Source organism: Scomber japonicus, chromosome 12 (genome assembly GCF_027409825.1).
Source record: "Scomber japonicus isolate fScoJap1 chromosome 12, fScoJap1.pri, whole genome shotgun sequence".
NCBI lineage: Eukaryota > Metazoa > Chordata > Actinopteri > Scombriformes > Scombridae > Scomber > Scomber japonicus.
In genome coordinates this window covers 17,432,383-17,453,241 of record NC_070589.1, presented here as the reverse complement: position 1 = coordinate 17,453,241, position 20,859 = coordinate 17,432,383, and the positions used below count along the sequence as shown (strand labels likewise).

Below are 20,859 nucleotides of genomic sequence, written 5' to 3'. Positions count from 1 at the left end.
CTCCCCCACCCCCATCACTCCCTGTCTTTCTTCTCTCCAGTCCTGTATTCTGTCCTCTCAGTGCATAAAAGCAGCTTAATGTAACCTCAGGGTGTGGAGCATCAAGAACCACTCTTGGCTCCTGAGTGCTTCTCCCCGTGATGCCAGATTACAGATAACATGCCAGCAGGGAACACATAGCCTCAGTGTACAGCACAAAAAGTAAGGGCCGCTGCATAAAACTGACCTGTTAGTCCATTGAAACAGAATATAGCTGTCAGCAGAAAACTAACCCTTTTTTCAAATGGTTTTATTGTTTTTCCAAAAGCATAGATGTTACAATAACATTAAAGGGGACATATAATGCTAATTTCCAACTCTATCATTTTATTTAGGGACTCCATTATTGTAGCTTTGCATGATCCACAGTTCAAAAACTCCTCTTTTTATCTGATACTGGTGCTTTATGCAGCTCCTCAGTTTAGCCTCTGTATTTTAACAGACAGGTTTAGCTTCTGCCTCTTTAAGCCCCCCTTCCTGATGAGTGCACTTTTGCTATGATTGGCCAGCTTCAGGAGGCCTAGTGAGGGCAGCCATGTCAGAGTCATGTTAAGTTACTGCTGATTTTTTATGCATTATATGCATTTACCTCATTATTTGGTCCTTTTAATATGATAACCCAACACTGTAACGTTATGACAGATTGACAGTGAGCCAGCATGAACAAAACCTGGAACAGCAGCCAAATTTGTTCCAACCATTAATTTTATCATTTACATTGCTTTTCCTATTATGACTACTACTCCGGAGACCTATTGAAAGACCTATTAGAGCATCATTTCATTAAGCGTCCAGTCTCACAAGAACATGGCACAGGAATATTATTTTGTTTGTGTTTGCAAAATAGGTGAAGTAGTTGCCACCATTTGTTGTAGCTGGTTTTATTACTAGCAGAATTGATACAAAAGACAAAAGCTTCACTGGTGCTGCCTCTCATTTGGAGTAGGAAAAGGAAGGTCATGAAGAAAAGGTTGTGTGACACAGTTTATATAATAGCTTTCTCAATTTTGGATTCTCCGCTTCTCTCCATTCCCTCAAAGGTCAGAGCTGTCAAGCTGGTTTGAAATGGTAAGTTTCTAGCCATAGTAACTACCCGATAATCAGATCCAAGAGAATCAATGGCACAATGAAAGTTTCTGATGTTAGAGAAAATTCCTGCAAACATGTCATTCATTTTAGGTTCCATATCAATATAAAATGCTGCCTGGTTTTTCTTGCAGTGGACTCAACAGCAGATTAGTCTGTCAATGTTAACAAAAGTTGAAATCTACACGAGAAACTCAGTGGAAATTTATTTTGTGTGAAATCAATAAGTGAATTGATTTCAGTCTGAAATATCACTTTTATACTATAAATAGTGGTGTGACCAAAATGTATAAATGGAAAATGTTTAGCACAGAAGTTGTAGAAATAAAATACGGTGTTGTTCATTGACAAGTATGTCGATGTTCTTATGTTACTACTAAATACCCTAAACAATCAGAAGTAGTTATTGCTTTTTTAAACAGTTGTATATTGGTTGCTGTATCTTTTTACTGTTTACAGTGTATGAAGTGTCCTTAAATTCATTTTTACATAAAAATGAAATCATTAAATCATCATACAGATGGTCACAGCAGTTCTAAAGTATTCAACCTTCACTCTTTTTTCTGCAGATTAGGTCACTGCTGTAGCCCTGGAGAGCCATTTAGCAAACATTTAGCTAATTACCACCTCTACACACAGAACAGTAATATATTGGACAATGCTGAACCATAAACATCGATATTAAATCCACTCAAACTGAAAAGAAGAGACACTTAACTAGCCAGCAGTAAAGAATATGGAAATTAAGGGTTCATTATTATCTGTTACAGTTTAAAATGGCCATTTTTATTGCGGCACTAGGGCAATCTATTCTCCATACTCACTGACCTCAGCCTGTTACATGCGGAACACAATGTCAGTTTGATGCTGTAATAACACAGAGAAACCATGGTGGTCATGTACGATATATGATCATTATCCCATTCTCTCCTCTCCTCTTTCCTTTTTTAATTCCCCATCCTAGTTTTTGTGTGAGAGAAAGGCTGGTAATAAAATGTGACGAGATGATAATATTGGTAGTATAATAGGGCAGGAGTGCAGTGGTGTGTCAAACTGCATTTTTAATCGCTGCAGTGTGGAGTAGAGCAGTTTGAACCCATAAAACTGTTAAAGGAAAAACAGTTAAAAAAAATATGGGTGTTAGATTAATTGCAGATACTGTACAGTATGCAGTGAAATTGGACAATTGAAATTAGAGATGACTTAGTGTTTAACAATTTTATTATAACAATTGCTGTTCCCTTGTTAACCTAAGTGTCTTTGGGGTGTAACATAGATTTGTATCTTCCATTGACATATTACAGCAAACTTAGCTTCCCTGCTCTCAAGGATCTCTACTTCCTACTCCTTATCAGCGAAGGCTTCAGGATTATTTCTTTTTTTCTTAAAATTTTCTCTGGGTTCAGGAAAAGTGCACATGCAATGCTTCTGGTGGAGGTTAAGCAGGGAAGGAGCACTTTTCCAAATGGGTGCTTGTTGTAATCTGATAGTAAAGGCAGTTCCAATCTTTCAGGTCGGTGTGGGGTCTTATCGCCAGGCAGGGTTCAAACGAGCCTCATATCTGCTACCTTGGAGATAGAGAGCATAGACGAATATCTCAGAAAGTTGCAATGTGTGGCATTTGCAACGGTGGAATGGGGGGGGGGGGGGGGTGTGACAGTGTCCACCACTCTCAACACTGCCAATCATCCACACACATTTGACCAGCTGACAACGGTGTCTGACATTGTGCTTTATAAGAATTCAAACCTTTAACCTGCAAAGCTGCAGGTAGGAACATACTGCATTTCACAAGAGAAAATCAGTTTTCCCTACATTTTGACAGCCCATTGCTAGTTTTCTTGGCACATCAATCACATGCTAACACTGCACCATAGCACCAATAGTCAAAAACCCATCAAAGTATCTTTAAAAGCTAATAACAGTACATATCAAAGATGGGATTTCATTAGATTAGTTTCTGCTTTGGCTGTATGATTTGAATCATGCACTATGTTACTTTTTCTATGCCTTCAAAATATGATCACGATGACTTCCATATCAGTGTGAATGTATTGACTTGACACAATTCTTTCTTCAGTGATAAAATGAGTGAGTGCTGGTGTAATTGGAAGATAAAACTTAAGTTCAGGCTGTGTCAAGATGTAGTTAGTCTCTCGGCAATCAGAAATACAATGTGATGTGTGTGGGTTTTTTTCTCCCCAGGTCTAGACAACATCCAGAGGATTTCTGCTCAGGGCCGTTATGAGCTGAGGATTGACATGAAGGATGGACAGGAGTCAGTTTACGCCAATTATGATAAATTCTCTATTGGAGATGCTAAAAACCTCTACAAGCTCAGGATAGGGGAGTACAACGGCACTGCTGGTATGTGTCTGGATACATTAGAAATGTTTTAAATCCATACATTGATAAACTCATTGAATTATACATACAATACATAGACAGATATATATATATGGAAAGTGAGAGAGATAGATATCTATGTATATATATATATATATATATATATATATATATATATATATATACATATACTGTATACTGTAATGATAATAATTTAATAATAAATAATGTATAATTTAATTTAAATGTGTGCTTTCCCCAACCTTCAAGTGAAAATGCCTTCCCATTTCTCATCTGCCATCTGCCATTTTTCCTCCTGCATCATTTCCCCTCCATCTTTTCTTCTCCCTGATGTCTGAAATCTGCTTCAGCACTACTCCACATTTCCACTTTTGTCCTCTCTCTCATGCCTCTCTCTCCGTCTGTCAACATGACCATATGCCAGAATTACCTGTCATCCCCTCATGTTTATAATTATAATCCTCTCTGCCTAAATAAATTCAGAGAGCTTGAGGCAGGACTTTTCTCCCCTCCCTCCCTCTATATTTCACCATCTTCCTCCTGCGTTCCTCGTCGTTTATGCCCCCCTCATCATGCCATTATTCACTGCGTCCATATGACGGTATTACCTGATACCAGCTGATGTTTAATATTTTCTCTGTCCTCTGATCCCAGGTGACTCTCTGAGCTACCACCAGGGCCGGCCCTTCTCTACAAAAGACAGAGACAATGACATTGCTGTCACTAACTGTGCCTTGTCCTACAAAGGAGCCTGGTGGTACAAGAACTGCCACCGGGCCAACCTCAACGGCAAATACGGCGAGTCCAGACACAGTCAGGTCAGTCACCTGGGTAATAAAAGTATTGAGGAATGAATATGAGGAACTAATAGAGTTTAATTTGTTCAGGTGGTGAGATGTCATTCTTTGAGATTTCAGCTCCCACCACAAAACAGTGAAGGTGAATTAATCCACTGGTGCTCTCAGGATCTCAAAAATGCCATTATAAAAATATGTTCTTTTCTGTCTTTTTCAATAGTTTTCAGTTGAACTATCACCTTGTTAGAATGTAGTTCCAATGAAGACTATTAACAGCAGCTTCTGTGGATTATCCCTAATAATGGGGATGTCTGTAAAGAGAGGTCAGTGTAGAATGTTTAAAATATAAATTCCATTTACCTCCATTGTTTCTGGGCTGCTGGCAGAGTGTTAGAGTCAGATGTCTCAAAACCTGGACGGATACACTATCTGCGTGGTTAGATAAAACCAGAAATAAATGAGGAAATATGTTTTTATGTAGTTTGGGTGAATTGAGTCATTTCAAAAAATGTGACATTTTGGCAATCACATAAACCAGCCTAATAATGATAACCTGATTAAAGGTTAAGATTTCAAATTCTTTGAAGGCTAATAATTTATAAATTAAATGACATGAAACTTGGTACAGACATCCATCTTCATATACTTATCACACTGATTGGCCTGATGGAGGAGCTGTAATGAAAGGTCAAACTTTCAAGGACTTATTATGTCCAAATTTAATTTACCATCTGTGGAAGATGATGCAGTTTCAGAAGCATGTAGTTTATCTCACCAATGAGGTGAAACTATTGAAATATTTTGAAGGGAAAGGGCCAGAATTTATCCAAGACATTAAACAAGCAAACACATATAAAATAATAAAAACCTGGTAGTCCATTCTCAAGTTCAAATGGATTTGGTTGTTATTTTCACTCTGTATAGGTAGGGAGTTTTTAGAGCTCATTTGTGATGTTGTTCCCTCTCTCAGCTTGTAATGGTTTGAGAAAAAAGAATGAGGTGTTGTGTGGAGCTGTGATTAGGCTGAACTACAAAGGCTTTGGAACATCGCTGCTTCTCTCGCTCTTCTCTGCACCTTTCTCACCATCTTTTGATGACTTGAAACAAGACCAGGTGGGAGCAGAAATGGACAGGCAGAAAGACACGCAGAGAGAATTAGCCTCTTAGTGGAAAACTGCAAATGGGAGAGTCCTGGTGGTGACAGGGATTAACAAGACTGGAGTGAGACTATAATTGCACTAAGTTCATTATTGTGCACTTAAGTCAGGACGCCTGCCCTCCTGCTTTGAATGCTCTTACCAATTGAAATTTCAAAAACGCTTTAGTGAAAATATATTTCCATCTTCAGTCCACCCTTTGATCAGACTTCAGCACCATGTTGTAGCAGACATTTAAAGTGGATGTCTGACAACTTTCTCTAGCTCAGTGACAGCAAATCTGATGTCACCCCACCACCACCACCACATTAGGGCTCAGATTGTAAAACTCTGTGGTCCACTGGCTTCCATTTTAAATACCTCTCCCAGAAATGTTGGTGTAATATTCAACTCCAATCTTAAACTAGAACTCCATGTACAAAAAGGTTGTCCAATCCAAATTTTTTCCAGTATCTCCAAAATCTAATCGTTTGTGTCTTTAGCCACTCATCAACTACTGGAACACATGTCTCTCCTAAAAGTCTCTCCATTGCCTCCACCTCATACAAAATTCTGCAGCTCAGCTTTTAACTGGTTCCAAAAATGTGACCATGTTACATCTGTTCTACCTTATTTACATTGGCTACAGGCACCTCCTTATATCTTAGAGCTGCTTTCCCCTTATGACCAAAGACCCTGCCTCTGGCAAAACTCTGTTATCATTTTAAAGTCATGGCTAAAAGGCGACTGTGAATTTGCTGTCATTAGAACAGACTTTGGGACACTTCGCTTGAGGTGGTCAGATGTGTTAAATCAATGCCACATTTTAAATTATTCCTCAAAACACACTTGTATAAAAAAAATTTTTTATTCTTGATTGCATTGCTTTTATTTCATTTAGGGTTTTCTTTTAATTGATTTACTTTTTGTCTGTTTGCTCCATTCATTTTTTTAAATTTACATTCATATTTTCAAAATGCCCCTGTAAAACTTGATTTGATTTTTGACATTTTGTCCCATAACTTGCATTACTTTACATGTTTTATGTTTGTATGTCATGTTTTAACTCTTTTCTTTCCGTGCCTAAAAAGCCCTGTTAATTCAAGCAGCCTCTGAATTCACACTTTCACTCTTACAGGGTATTAACTGGTACCACTGGAAAGGCCACGAGTTCTCTATTCCCTTTGTGGAGATGAAGATGAGGCCGTTCAACTTCCGTAGCATCAGCAGCAAGAGGAGGCGGTCTGTCCCTGTATAAACAAACCGCCTCTGCCCTGCCCAGAGTCATAGATAAATAGAGTTCGGACAATTTTTGGTGATGATTTTCTGCTATCTGTGTGCCTCGCTGACATTGCAAGGCTGCAAAAAGGATTGAGGTTATGACAAAAAGCTACTAATATTTTATTAATATTAATTTGTAACAATACAACATATTATTAGCATACTACCAACATTGAAAAGCTGTTATAACCATGGATTTGATCCTAAATGGATAGCAGCAAAGCTAAAACAACGTTCGAACTCTGTTTTTCTCTGCTCCTGCCCACCCAGCTTTAGCTGTTTTTCCCTCCTGTACTTCTACCCAGATGATAGAAGACACTGTATGTAATTTATTAAATACTTTGAATGACAATGGTTCTATTTGCTGTAATTAAAAAAAGGAAAGGCAAACAAAGAAGCTGTTTTCTTCCTTTAAGTCTATGATTTGCCTTTCCCCAGGATACAAGGAAATCTGCTCAGAAATGCCCTCAAGAGTACGAGAGCTAGCGCTATTTTAACCGTTACAAACAATAACACTTTTAACAAAAAATATACTGTATATGCCCTTAAAACCCTTAACTGTAAGATATATATATTTTTATAACTGATATTGTGACAAAAGTCCATCTATTTAATATGATTTGATGCCTTGGTGTTGAGCCTATATTACGTTCATGTAAACATAAAAACGTAATGACAAATACTGGACGCAAAACAGACACACAAGTCAAAATCAGAAGACATTCATAAAGCATTGCACTAGCAACGGCTTCATTACCATCTATTTTATTTATTTTAATTTTATATTTCTCTCTGTATGTGTTACACTTTACAATATCTGTTAAGTATTAAAGCAGAATAAAGTTAAACATCACTATTAAACTTGATTGTTATTGGTAGCCACACTGAGACAGTATTTGCACTACGAGTGGGAACACAGCAAAGCTATTGTTGTTCATGTAATTCAGTTAATTCTATAGTTGTTAATGGGCATTTTTTCATTATCTGGAAATTATTTTCAAGCAAATGACAATAACTGTATAGATGCAGTTGTTGCTTGCAGAGATGGTGCTGATAGATATAACATTTTACCAAAGATTTGCATAATAAAGATTCAGCCTGCTGTTTGGAAAGATGCCAGTCAGTTCTCTCACCAAAGTCACTGATGCAGCTTTTTTTTCCTGTATTAATAGATTCTCACTTTTCAGGGAATTTTATGGTAATCATATCGCCAGGTGTTATTTTATGTAATGTGAACACTAAATTCTATGCAAAAGAACATCAGGGTGGGCATAGTGCAGATTTCAGCTTGTCCACTGCCCCACTACCAGTTCAAAGGAACGTAGCAAAGAAAGCAGAACAGTAGGTGGAGTGAAGCCAAGTTCTTCTTCTGTGCCCTTCTTTTACTCGCTTCACCATTTAAGCTCCCCGGCGAAACGACAAAATCTGCAAACATGGCAGAGAATATATTCTTTTAGTGGGGTGGGCATAATCTGCAGCATGTCCACCAAGCATTTTGTGTTCACACTGTCGCACAAAGCATTCAGTGCCAGTTAGTTGGCTGCGGTTTTTCTGGGAACTTTTTTTCCCCTGCCCTTCTCTGTGGGAAGAAAGTGATCTCTGTGGAGTTTGAGGCAAACACAAACACACAACTGGCTAAATCTCCAACTTGGCCTCATACTATCAATAAAAACTAAATTTATTATCCAACACAATCGGCAGATCTGGATGTTACCATCGCTGCAAGCAACATTTGGTCTCAAATATTTTCAGTATTTAAAAAATACAGATGTTTTTGTTCCCCTAAGAAACAGCTGGAAATGTCATTCTTCTGTATTTCTGTCAGTCCTGTTTTCTCACTGAAAAGCAAAGCAGCAAATCAGGCTTGTATCATATGACTGTATATTTTTCATTTGTGTTTTTTTGTCCTTTTTAGACTCGGACACAATAGCAACTCTCCCCTCTATAAACTACTAATATACTCGTGTAGATATAGAGTTGAAGATAATGTGTCTTTTTGTTGTGTTCCCCCTTTAAATGCAAACTCATTGAAAAGTCCTCTGGAACAACTCCAGTCTAACCTCTGTATTTCTAACCAGTGTTGTGTTAAAGGGCAGATGGAGCCTACTGCATGCTGACTAAATTTCAATCATAGTAAATAACAAATGTCATAGGAATATGTTTTTAATTTCATTTGTGATGAGTTTGTTTGCTGATCTGGGTAAAAGTCACTTCTGAAATGGTTTATAAAGTAGAAGATGTAGATAACGTTATCAGGCCGCTAAGCTGTCCCAGAAACCTTCAAAGCCTTCAAAGGTTAAATAAAAATTGAAAATATATATAATACAACTGTTTCAAAAGCTGACCTTTTCCAGATCTCGTTTATGTTTAAGTGTCAAAGTCACTGTTTCAGAGTCTCTCATGAAATCCATCTCCTGTAGTGATATACAGTAGAGTAGGGAATCCTCTATGAACTTATTTCGTTAACCACTTGGATGAAGTTTGCCTCAGTGCATATATTTGTACAAGGAACAAAGGTCATGAAGCTTTGCATAGAAAGAACAGAATATTATTTGTATTATGATGGATTTATCTCACAGCAAACTATAAGGTGCTCTTAAATCTGCTCTTAAAGTTTACATATTTTCAGTCACCATCATCAGCTTCAGTTGGCAACTAGTGAAAAACAGTTGTTTAAATCAGTTGGTTGTAGTAAAGCCTCAACCATGCCCCTCTATTAAGGGTTAATAATCAATTTAATTTCCATTTTCATTTATTTGAAAAGTTCATTTATTACTTGGGACCAACATTTACATTCATTACACCAATTATTGTAATTAAAAATTTATCACCAACATCACTCCTAGTTCAGAGCTTGCAGGTAAACAAATCATTTAGAAATTGAGAAAATATAACTATAACCCCCACTTGGAAACAATGAAATTACACAGAGATGCTGAATTATTTCTTACCTGATTACCTATTGTTTCCTCGTACCATCAAGAAAGATCAGTAGTTAGTTTTGCTTATTACAAACACGCTGATCAAGTCTTTTTTGGAGAGGAGGGGGATATAAGTTATAAAGACATTCTGTTCAATTTTCCATCATCTAGAAGATATATAATACACTATTCCATCCCTTCAATCTGCTGAATGACATCATGTTTGAAAAGAGCATCCCCTCCATTATTTAAACCTAAAACTAAAACACTCACACTGTATCACTTTTTGTTTCCACTGAGCTTCTTACAGTACAGAAAATCTCCTGTTCCCCTTATTTATTTCAATATTTATTTTAAGATTACTCTTTGTCTGATTGTAAAAAGTTATAGTTAAAAACGACACAATGTCCTCTATAGAATGAAAAAGAAAATGTTTTTTTCATGGGTTTGCTTTTACAAGTTCACTGAATTATATAACCACCACGTTTAATACAATTAATAAAGTTAAAATATAAACAACAATTTTTATATAATAAAGTTCATTATTATTATTATTATTATTATTATTATTGATATTATTATTATTATTATTATTATTATTATTATTATTATTATTATTATGTTTGGTGGTATTTGTTATTATAAGCCACAAACTGTAACTGCATTGATTTGAAATCTCGCCATGAAAATGTAAATGTTGACAAAATGTGATCTCGACTGTTGAAAAGCTCCTATACTGTATGCTGAAACAAAAGATTTATTGTTGGATAACCTTGGATATTACTGTCGAATTCAGCTCTAGTTTGACTTAAACATGTACTATATAGTTCCTTTTTTAATACATTTTCTACATATTAATAAAATATTAAAATAGTCTGATTTGGTGTCTTATGGTTACTCTTTTTGTTTTGTGTGTTTGTTAATTACAAAATACATACAGCTAATATAATTTAAGATGAACTGTTTTCCACTAATCTTTAATGTCCATGGAAATCATTTTTTATGAGAAAAACTTTTTTTCTTCATATTTGGAGTCATGTTTTCCTTAAAAGAACTTGAACTCTGGATACACCGTTTCCACTCCTGTGAAATAATGAACTACCAAGAGCCGACTTGAGTTCATGCCATAAACTTTTCACAGTATCTTCACCTCTAATTGGAGGCTATTAAAAAGTGAAGTAAGGCCAGCAGCACTTACAAGAGAACAGTTAAAGGTGGACTTATAAAGGCTGGCCAGTTTGGTTTGGCTCTAATTTATTCTCACACTGAGACATAGTGGGGGTACATGGACATGAAACCACATCTGTAGTACACCAAGCTAAACAGTCATTCTACATTAATCGTCAAGCAGTTGATAGACCATCCAAAAGAACATAATTTGATTTTCGTGAAGGTAACATTACTAAAGATGAGGTAAGGAAATGCAATTTAGTTTAAGGCTAATCTGCCACAAGGTCTGGGCTTTTATGTATTACTGCAACTGTAATTCAACTCTTTTATCTTTTGCCTTCAATATACAGCAAGCAACAGTTACACCAAAGGAATTGTAATAAGGCTTCATTGTAACAGAGGTATATTGCAAGTATTTTACCATAAACTTAAGTTAACTAGCTAATTTGATTGAATAATGAGATTAAGACCTGACAAAGCTAAATGAAAAGTGAAAGTGATTAGCTACATTTGATCCGGAAAAAATGACAGTTTGTACCAAATTTCATGGCTGAGACATTTTATTTAAAGCCACACTCAACCTCATTAAAACCTCATAGTGGCACCAGATGGAAATTAAGAAAATGAAGAGTTACTTTTAGCATTATTGTTGTATTAGCAACACATTTAGCCTCAGACGGTTACTGTTAACCTAGTAGTAAGAATAATTACCACCTTGGTAAGCTGTAACCTGGATACAGGAAAACTAACATGTCAGTTGGGGCTTCTGGAGAGGAGATAAAAGATCTGATTAAAGGTTGGAGCTAACAGTAGAACACCAAATGGAAACCACAAGTAACAAGCAAAGAAAGAAAAGGTCAAGTCAAGTGCCTAGACTAAAATCTAATAACTACTAGATGTACTAACCACTTTGATGTCACCAATTGATTTGTGATCTCCATTTTGTAGCCTAAAGTTTGAATTTTGACTGTTGCCATTTTGGATTTTTGGAGGCAGAAGTGAGCATATTTGGACGAGGGGGTGGTTCCGACCCAAATACTTGCTGCTTGGTTAGCTTGTGCATTTACAGTCTATGGTTAACAGTGATAATGCAAATAATAATTTTTGCTGATGAAAAGCAGGCTTTAAAACCATCAAAATGAAACGTCTTTACAGAATAAAATTAACATTAAACTCCTGTCTTTGACAACAACCAAATGCTGAACATTTTTTAAGCAAACAAAATGTTGTAATTAACTTTGATGAACTGAAAACAGACTGAAATAGCAACAGCTATGGCTATGCCTATACTCTCTGGATCTGGAGTTCACGCCATGGTTGCTACCTACCTAAACAACATTGTCGCAGTGGTAGCAACTTGCCTGTGACAGCACCCACTTGTCACTCAAAGCTGCCATGGCCTTAATTATGCATAACTTTAAGCCTTAATATAAGATTTAAACAGGAGTGTGATATAAAAATTCACATCCAATACTGTGTAATGGGGACATCAGTTATAGAGAACATTTTTTGTACCAGGCTGCAAACATGTTGGACATTTTAACATCTCGGTCTATGGGGATTGACTCACATTTGGAGCCAGCCTCAAGAGGCCATACAAGGAACTGCAGTTTGTGGAACTTCCAGTTTGGCTTCATTTTTCAGGCCTGGAGGTTGGCACTTGATCAAGTCTTAACTTAAAATTGTCAGATGTTGCTAAGAAAGTTATTCAATGGATCTATATCACTTTACAGCTAATAACCAAGTCAAAAAATGACTAGGTACTGTACTCACCTTGATGTTTTCAGTTTCTCAGCTACAAAACGTATGTTTTTAATCATCTGGTCTTATTAAAAATAAGATATACTACCCATGACTGTTGTGAATATAAACACAGTTTTGAGCATGTTCACCCACACAGAAAAAAATATGAACTACACAAACACTCACACGCATACATGCACACACGCCTGCATTATATTGTAACAGCCACAGATTTGATCACAATCGCAGATAATCAAAACTCCTCATTTCAGCAGTTTTAGGATTCATTGTGTAATTACTGCAAGTTTTAATTATCCATTAATTATCCATTCAAGTGTCTGGTCAGCAAAAACTAACTTGGTAAATAATGAGCATGTGTGAGGTTTATGAATACATTAGACTTAGACACAAATAAATGAGCAACACAGCATTAAAGGTCAGAAATAGCTCATGTTCAGTATTTATCAAAACGAAACACTCAACATGCACTGCTGGATCAAGCAAAATGTTCACAGCTGACTGAGGTTTCCTGTCAGTCATGTTCTTGTTTTTTGTGGAAAGAAAAAAAAGGAAATTTGATGATGTTGGGTTATTTTTGATTACTCATTAATGTAGATTTTGTTGAACAGAAACTTTGTGGCCTCAAAACCTCTATCAGCTTATCTCTGCTTTACCCTGTCAGATGATGGTGTTCACCACGTTTCCTGTAACTTTATCATATATTCATTATTAACATTTTGCAAGCCACGAGTTCAAACTGTGCCTAACTTAGCCTCCAACCAATGACAGACTTTTATTGCTATTGCATAAAAAATAGTTGTTCAAACTGATAAGTTATCATTATTATTGTCATTCACTGTTGATACGTAGTATTCCTAATCAAAAGCCCAAAATCAAATTCATTTATTTTTCATCAATTGTTATTTTGGGCCCTAGTTTTGACCATAGCACCTCAAAGCTAGTAAATGCACAATTTAGATTATTTCTGTTGAAAGTTTAGGATAGTGTTTTTCAAAGTCTGAGACTGTGGGTCTCCCCTCAATATATGGACCCCCCTTACAGTACTTGCATGTTTGTTTAGCTCAATTCCCAGTTGCCTACAATTATGTTATTTGAATCTATTTTGAGCCTAATAATGGTATTTGACATTATTTCAGATTACACCAAATACATAGAAAAGTCTGTCTGAAGGAATTTATTTGTTTTTGACTCCGGGAAAGTGGAAAAAACAGTAAAACTCCCTCAAATATCTCTCTGAAATTAATCTCTGAACTATGTCTTTAACTAAATCACACACATTTAGGCTACTTGTATGTGATCTCCTTTTGATAACTACTGTAATAATTTATGTAATATTTTTTCATTTCCATTGACTGAGCCTCCACTGAGACTCCACTGAGTCCCACCTCACACTTTGAGTAACTGAAACTTTTATACATTGGTTAGCATTCATTATTTCACATTACTTTACTAATTTATTGACTGTAATTAAGCTACATGATTATGGTACATTAAAATGTGTATTTCCACTGCCCATTATCAGTTTTTGCAATAGAATAACAGCATTATCATACTGTAGTTGTGTCACATTTAAGTTGTCCAGAAACAGTTTTGAGTCTAACACAGTGACTGATGGAAGCCTAAAGAGAGCAAAGATGTGTTATTTAAGAATAGTATTCCAAGAGCACAAGGCTGGCTCATTAATCACAGCTTAGCGTGAATGAATCGAGTTATAAATCAACAATTCAGGGTTACAAGAGCCTTTGACATCTAGAGTCCATCATGTGAAAAACTTAACCTGATAGAATATATCACCATTATCATACTTGAATATTAGCATTAAAGTTGAGTTACAACAGCTGTTTTGGGGAAAATCATGTAAATGAGACATTCTATGGTTGGTAAAGAGCAGGACTGTTCTAGTGTTAAAGCCTCTAGCTGTACAAGTTATCAGTGTATGTCTGTATCAGGATGCCTATTGAGCATCAGTGTCCCAAATATAGGATGATTTGTTGAATCCTGTGAGGTCAGCTAAATCCCAGGATTTTGTGGTGTATTTGAGTGAAGTCTACAGAGGCTCATGGTTGTTTTTCTGCAAAATCTCAAAATCTGCAGAAATGTGTAAAGTGCCTTGAGATGACTTATGTTGTGATTTGGCGCTATATAAATAAAGATTGACTGAGTGATTGATTGATCCAAAAATATGAATTTGACAGAACATTCAGTTGACCAGACAAATATCAAATAGGAGACTGTCAAACTTTAAAAATGTTTCCCCCTCTGTATTAAAGAGATCAGATATTCTTGACATATTTGAATGGATAAATGTATTGCATGGTCAAGTAAACATAGGACATCAGTTTCTGTCTTTGTGCCATCTTCTTCCTCTTATCCTCTCTCTCCCACCCACCCACTAATGTCTCCACGTCCACAGAGGCAGTGCAGTGGATGAAGCTGATGAAAAGTGGCGTTGTGAGTTGTTCCCAGTCTCCCAAGCGCTCCTAGAGTCCTTTACATCTCACTGAACCCAGACAGTTAACAGGCCCTGGCAGGCATCTGAATAAGAGGGAAGTGCAACCCAGATCTCCCAGTTAGACTCTCTGTGATAGCACTGTAAACACCAGCGCTTAATTGGGGGACCAGTCAGTGAAAAGGTTGATTTTCATCGGGCATTTATTGATGCTCAAAGCTTCATCCTGCACAGGGCCTTACAGATCACAGATACAAGGGAGGTGTGAAGATTTGAAGACCTCAGCTGAGTGGAACGGGAGGTAAGTACCGGTGTCCTGATTGAGCATCACAGTCCACCACTTGTGCTGTTTTTTTTGTTTGTCTGTTCTAATGGGAGAAAAACGCCTGTTATCAGAATGATCTATCTAACCATTCATTAAGGTTTTCAGCACTCTTGAACACTAGCAATTATTGAATGAATGCATGCGTGGCGACTGTGAAGCCTGAATACTGCTTAATGAGACCAATGCCCTTCACTGCTCTATATTTTAGATTGATTTCCCCTCTAAATAAGTCCTTAGTTTCAGCAGCTTCTTAGGCTTTATTCATCCACAAACTGTACCCATAAAGCAGGCACTAAATGCATCACATTCATGCAATTACCTCTTGGATAAGAGAGCCTGTACAGTACATGTAGATATGCATTGACATGGACAGTGAGGTTATCCTAGAAAAAACAGTGAGACTGACTGCTGTATCTGTAATTTATTCCTTGAATTACAGATACAGCAGTTAAAGAGCAGTGCTGCTGATAATGTGTTATAGTTCACATTACAGTTACATCACATTACAGTTACATTACAGTTGCATTACAGTTATTTACCAAACTGTTAAGTCATTGGTTGCATCAAGCATGTTCTGCATAATTGGCAGATAGAAAAAAAAGCCTTTTAATGCATGGTTGCACAACAATTGCCTGACCTCTAGTGACTTTGGCTAGAGTTTGTGCAGAAAACAGGACAAATATGACAGAGCAGTCCACAACTTTTAAGGGGTGGAGACATGCACATTTGTTTAAATTAGGTACACAAAATGATAAGAATGTGACAGTAAAATGTTAAATCTGCCCAGGTGAGAAACAACCATGCACTACTGTGAACATCAAATCTCTCCAAACACGCAGCAACATGCTAAAACACACCTAAAGCAGAGATGAACAAGTTTGTAGCATTGCACATAATAAAGGAAATGTTGCCGTCAGTAGAATAACTGTCTTTCGGCAAAAAACAGATAAAAGGAAATGGCCGGTGCCATCAGACAGGAAAATCTTTGCAAGATATTCTGACATTTGGACTACAGCCACAATAACAGCTTTCTATGAATGACTGCCCACTGGATTAATCCACACAAGAGAGGGGGGGATGAACCAGGGACACTGCGATTCTGTGGTATGCGCGGTAACCACTTGGCTACCAAAGTGCTCCAATCCACACAATTTCTATGATGAGAAAACTGTAATTGCCTGCAAAAGAGTTAAAGGATGATTGAACAGGTTTATTCAACTTATGGACTGTCACGCAAGATCACCAAAACTGTAACAGACAATGGATAAAATTTTATCAAGAGGTTCAAGATTTGTGAGCCTATGGCATCAGATTTTAACGTGGAGAGGATGAAGATCAAGATGTGACATTCACATTGGAGAAGTGCTCTCCACTGACCCAGAAGGAGAACCCTCCCCCCACTTGAAATGTGCATCACACATTAAACCTAATTTTAAGTAGTCATGTGGACAAATGGCTGACAATGAACAACAAGTCCAAATCAGTCCACAAAAGTGCTACTTTAAACTGAGACCAGCCACTCTACCATGGCCTCTGAGCTTGTTGAGGATATGTGTAAAAGTAAACTCATTCCAATTCCTGAGTTGAACACTCTCTGCCATCACTGAACAGGAATATCAATTCCTTAAGCAATACAGCACAGTCATTAAACTGCTCACTGTGGCATTGGACGTACTGAAAAGTGAGGATAACTGCTACTATGACAGTCTCCTACTAACACTGGAAATTCTGATGTCCAAGGATGGGTTGCACCAAGTGGTCTTTGCTAAGCCTGGTCCTAACTGCTGAGTCAGTCTTCATTAAGACCAGTCTTTAGAATGGACTTTATGTAGGTTACACCAATCAAACTTAAGCTAGTCTTAAATATGCCCAGTCTTAGTGACGCGCTTCGACATGACTATGGCTATTGCCTAGCAGTGTGCATTGTGAGAATACGTTGTTAACAATCTCCCACAGTCATTCTAATATGTAGCTAATCATCATAATTTGTGGCAACGTTATGGTGGTTCATGGAAAAGGCAATTTCACAGACATTAAGATAAGAAAATGAATAAAGCTCTACAGCCAGCACAAGAAAACGCTCACAGCAAAGCATAATGGATAGTCATTTCCTCTTTCACCCTCTACTCTTTCTGACACAATCCATGGACACATTGATCAGGACAGACCAAGGCACAAAGCAGAACTGACCAAGATATATACCAATTTTAGGACTTTAATCCATTCATTTTCTTGTTTGCTTTATTGGTAACCTTCTTTTTTAGTTGATTGAATGATCTTTATTTTTCAACTTTATTTAGCAGCATGGGTGACAATCTTGGTTTGTCATCTGACACAAACTGGAAGTCCGGTGACAGTTCAAATAGATCTCTCCTACAGAAACCTCCAAAATCAGCTCTTCATCACTGTGTCCAATGGATTGCTTCTGTCCCTAATAACTCTCTCCTATCTAAGAGCCTGCTTGTTCTTAAGTCGATAAACAAGATGCGCCTGTTGTCGTTATAATGTTGATCAATGTCAAGCCTCATCGTTTAAAGTTGTTACTATAGAAACGGCCTAAATTTGAACCTTGCGCCTGTTCCTGACTAGGTGTAAGATTTATGCTGGGTCTTAGCAGGAAGAAAGCTTAAGCCTAGATAGTGCAACAGGTGTATTATTAGGTTGGACATAGAACGCTGAGTTACAACTGACATAGTTCAAGACCAAGTGTAAGTCCTGTTGGTGTAACTGGCCCCAAGACACTGTCACTATGCATGGGCTCTCCAGTATGACAACAGGTCCACCTGATGCCATAGTACAGGTAGGCCTATAGTATGATTTGATAGAATTTTTTTATTTAAATTTTTTATTTTTATGATACCGCAGATTTAGGTCACAACCACTCCCTAACTCATGTTAATTAATCTATAGTTAATTAATTAAATTGAGTTCATTAATCTACTAGCACTATCCTACAGTAGGCTGAGAAATAATAGGGCTGTGAGTCTGGTATAGTCAGTTTTGTAAGAGCATAGCTCACTCTATGTCCTCTCTGTCCTCTCTGCCTCTCGTACCACTCACCTGACAACTCCCTCCATGGATATGCAATGCTTTGCTCTTTCTATTAATTTCTCTAAATACCTAACTCAAGAGGAGTGCCTCCTGTTATTCCACTCCTCACTTGAATATGATTGGCCTACATACAGTATGCAATGTTTTGATATGGAAATATGCTGCTTTAGTCAAAGACACATATGAATGATAAATATGAATATAGGCCTACATAGAGTCGTCTTACATTTATGCAGTCTGCATTCACTCATTTTACATCAAGTGACTTTGACTTGAGTCTATAACTACACTACAGCACATTTGACACTGTACACATCCGGCATTATCCAATCTTTTTATATCGCAGTCCATCACACTACGATTTGTGTTTGTACTGGACAGTTGACAACTGAGTGTAGCGCTTTCCCCAACGATGAACAGAATGCAACGCTCAAGCAGCACACACACCCCCCCCCCCCGCCCCCCACCTCAAGCAGCAGTAAGAATGACTTTTTTGCTTTCGATGAGGAAGATACAGCTTCCTTCAACTTCCACAGTGAAGGCAGTGAATATTTGAAGTCGATTAGTGAACTATAAAGTCATGGTTTGGAGAGCAAGCAACTCGGGTGAGTTTGAGTGTGTTTAGCCTCTCAAATGAAGTGCATATGCCTTTAAAGATGCTTTTTGTCCTTATAAGTCTGTCATCATCTCATGGTATTAGGAAGGCCAGTCTTCTATTATTTTATTTATTAAATATATTTTGAGACCGTTAAGGGTCAAGGGTCCAGCGTTATTCAGACATGCAATTAAACCTTGTACTTACTATGACATTAAGCTGGTTTTCATTAACTTTGCTGTCATTTTTTGTGGAATAATTTTATTGAAGAGCATAAAAGAAATATCTTTTGTATGTCGTTACGAGGACAGGGATTTGTGCTGATATGCCAGCATATATAAGATTTAATGTTATATTCTTAAGTGGCAATTACATGTCAATGCATCTTAAACTATGTTATGGAGTAATGCAAAAGTAATGTAACGAGTAGTGTAGTAAATTACTTTGCGCAGGAAATGTAAGTAAAGTAGAGCTAACCCTACTTTTTAAAACAAATTCATACTTTTTTGAGTAACAACCCCAATACTTGTTAAGAGCAAGTGATGAAGAGCAAAATTGTTAACATACTTTTATTGGGGCTGGTTTCAGAAAGTAAACTCACGCATTGTTTTAATGTGGTTGTATTTACTCTATTTAAACCCTCTTATCTCTTCTCCTCTCTTCTTTGTTTAATAGTATTTCATAACAGAGAAAATGTGCTGTATATGAATACATACGACATGTAGTTATCTTGGTATTATTAATATTCTTGGTCCACAATTGACAGAATATATCATTGTTAGCTTTTTGTTGTCTTTTTTCTGACAAATGTTTAACGCAGCATTAAGAAATTCACATTACATCAATTGTACATCGGCTTATGGAATATTTGAATATCATAATTTCAAATCATTCTTTTAAAAAATACTCAAAATCCTCTCCTCTTTCCATATCCAACCCTGTGTTACAGTCTGCAGTTTCTGGTCAAAATCTGTGTAAAATTTGTATTTTCTGCCTAGAAAAGATGCAGTGCTATTTTTCTTCTTTTGTGATTTAAGACCAAATAGGAAATTTGAGTTTGACAGGGGACCGACAGGGAACTCTAACTTCACTCAAGTCCTCAGGTGTGATTCAGATATGAGAGCTGACTGACAGTGTCTCTCAGGGCTACACTGACCTGTGGGACAAGCTCATTAGAGAGTTTGTTCTACAATTGAGTTTGCACTGGAATTGATTGCAGAAGGCTCAGTGTAAGCAGTGGTTGTATGTGCTTGTTTGTGTGTATGTGTCTCTGAGAGAAGTAGAATGAGAGAATGTTTGCTCTTTTTGAGAATGCATATCAGCCTTAATTCAATGCATTCAATGGATGCTCGGTGTGAATTGGATTGAAGTGAATGGAAATGGCAAGTAACTGTGAGACTTTGCTTTGGGTTGTGTAGTTTTGTTTTTGGTCTACATGCAGAGAATGTCAAGGAATAAACAGTTTAGTCCTTTTTTACTATTTTAAATGTATAAAAGGAATAAATATAACAAAATCTAATTATTTTAACTTAATTTTGTCATGTATTTTGTGTTTGTATAGCTGTGTGCAGCACTTTTTGCACTAGTGCACCACTGCATTCTCTTGTCACTTATGTATTATTTCAACTATGTATTGTATTGTCATGTATTGGCTGACTGCAGCTCTATGTAGCACTTTTGTCCAAGACAAATTTCCCCCAGGACATCAAAATGTATTTTATCTTATCTTATTTCCGTTCACAAACTGTAGTTCTAAATTTAAAATCTTGTGCAGGGAATCATGCAAGCATTTTTTTTTTTTGAAAGGGCAGTTTTACAATGAATTTATGGTAATGTTCACACCAAATTGCTGCCAGTAATTATCTGCTTTGGTTTCTA

General features: G+C 36.9%; 1 protein-coding gene across 1 annotated transcript in view; it reads left to right on the top strand.

Annotated features, from left to right (window-relative positions):
• The window catches only part of tnr (tenascin R (restrictin, janusin)), a 126,455-nt gene extending 119,772 nt beyond the window's left edge, over positions 1 to 6,683 (top strand). Inside the window, exons 28-30 of the mRNA XM_053330721.1 lie at positions 3,331 to 3,492; positions 4,147 to 4,310; positions 6,564 to 6,683. Of these exons, the coding sequence (XP_053186696.1) occupies positions 3,331 to 3,492; positions 4,147 to 4,310; positions 6,564 to 6,683 (446 nt within the window). The remainder of the gene's footprint in view (positions 1 to 3,330; positions 3,493 to 4,146; positions 4,311 to 6,563) is intronic.
• Positions 6,684 to 20,859: the final 14,176 nt, after the last annotated feature.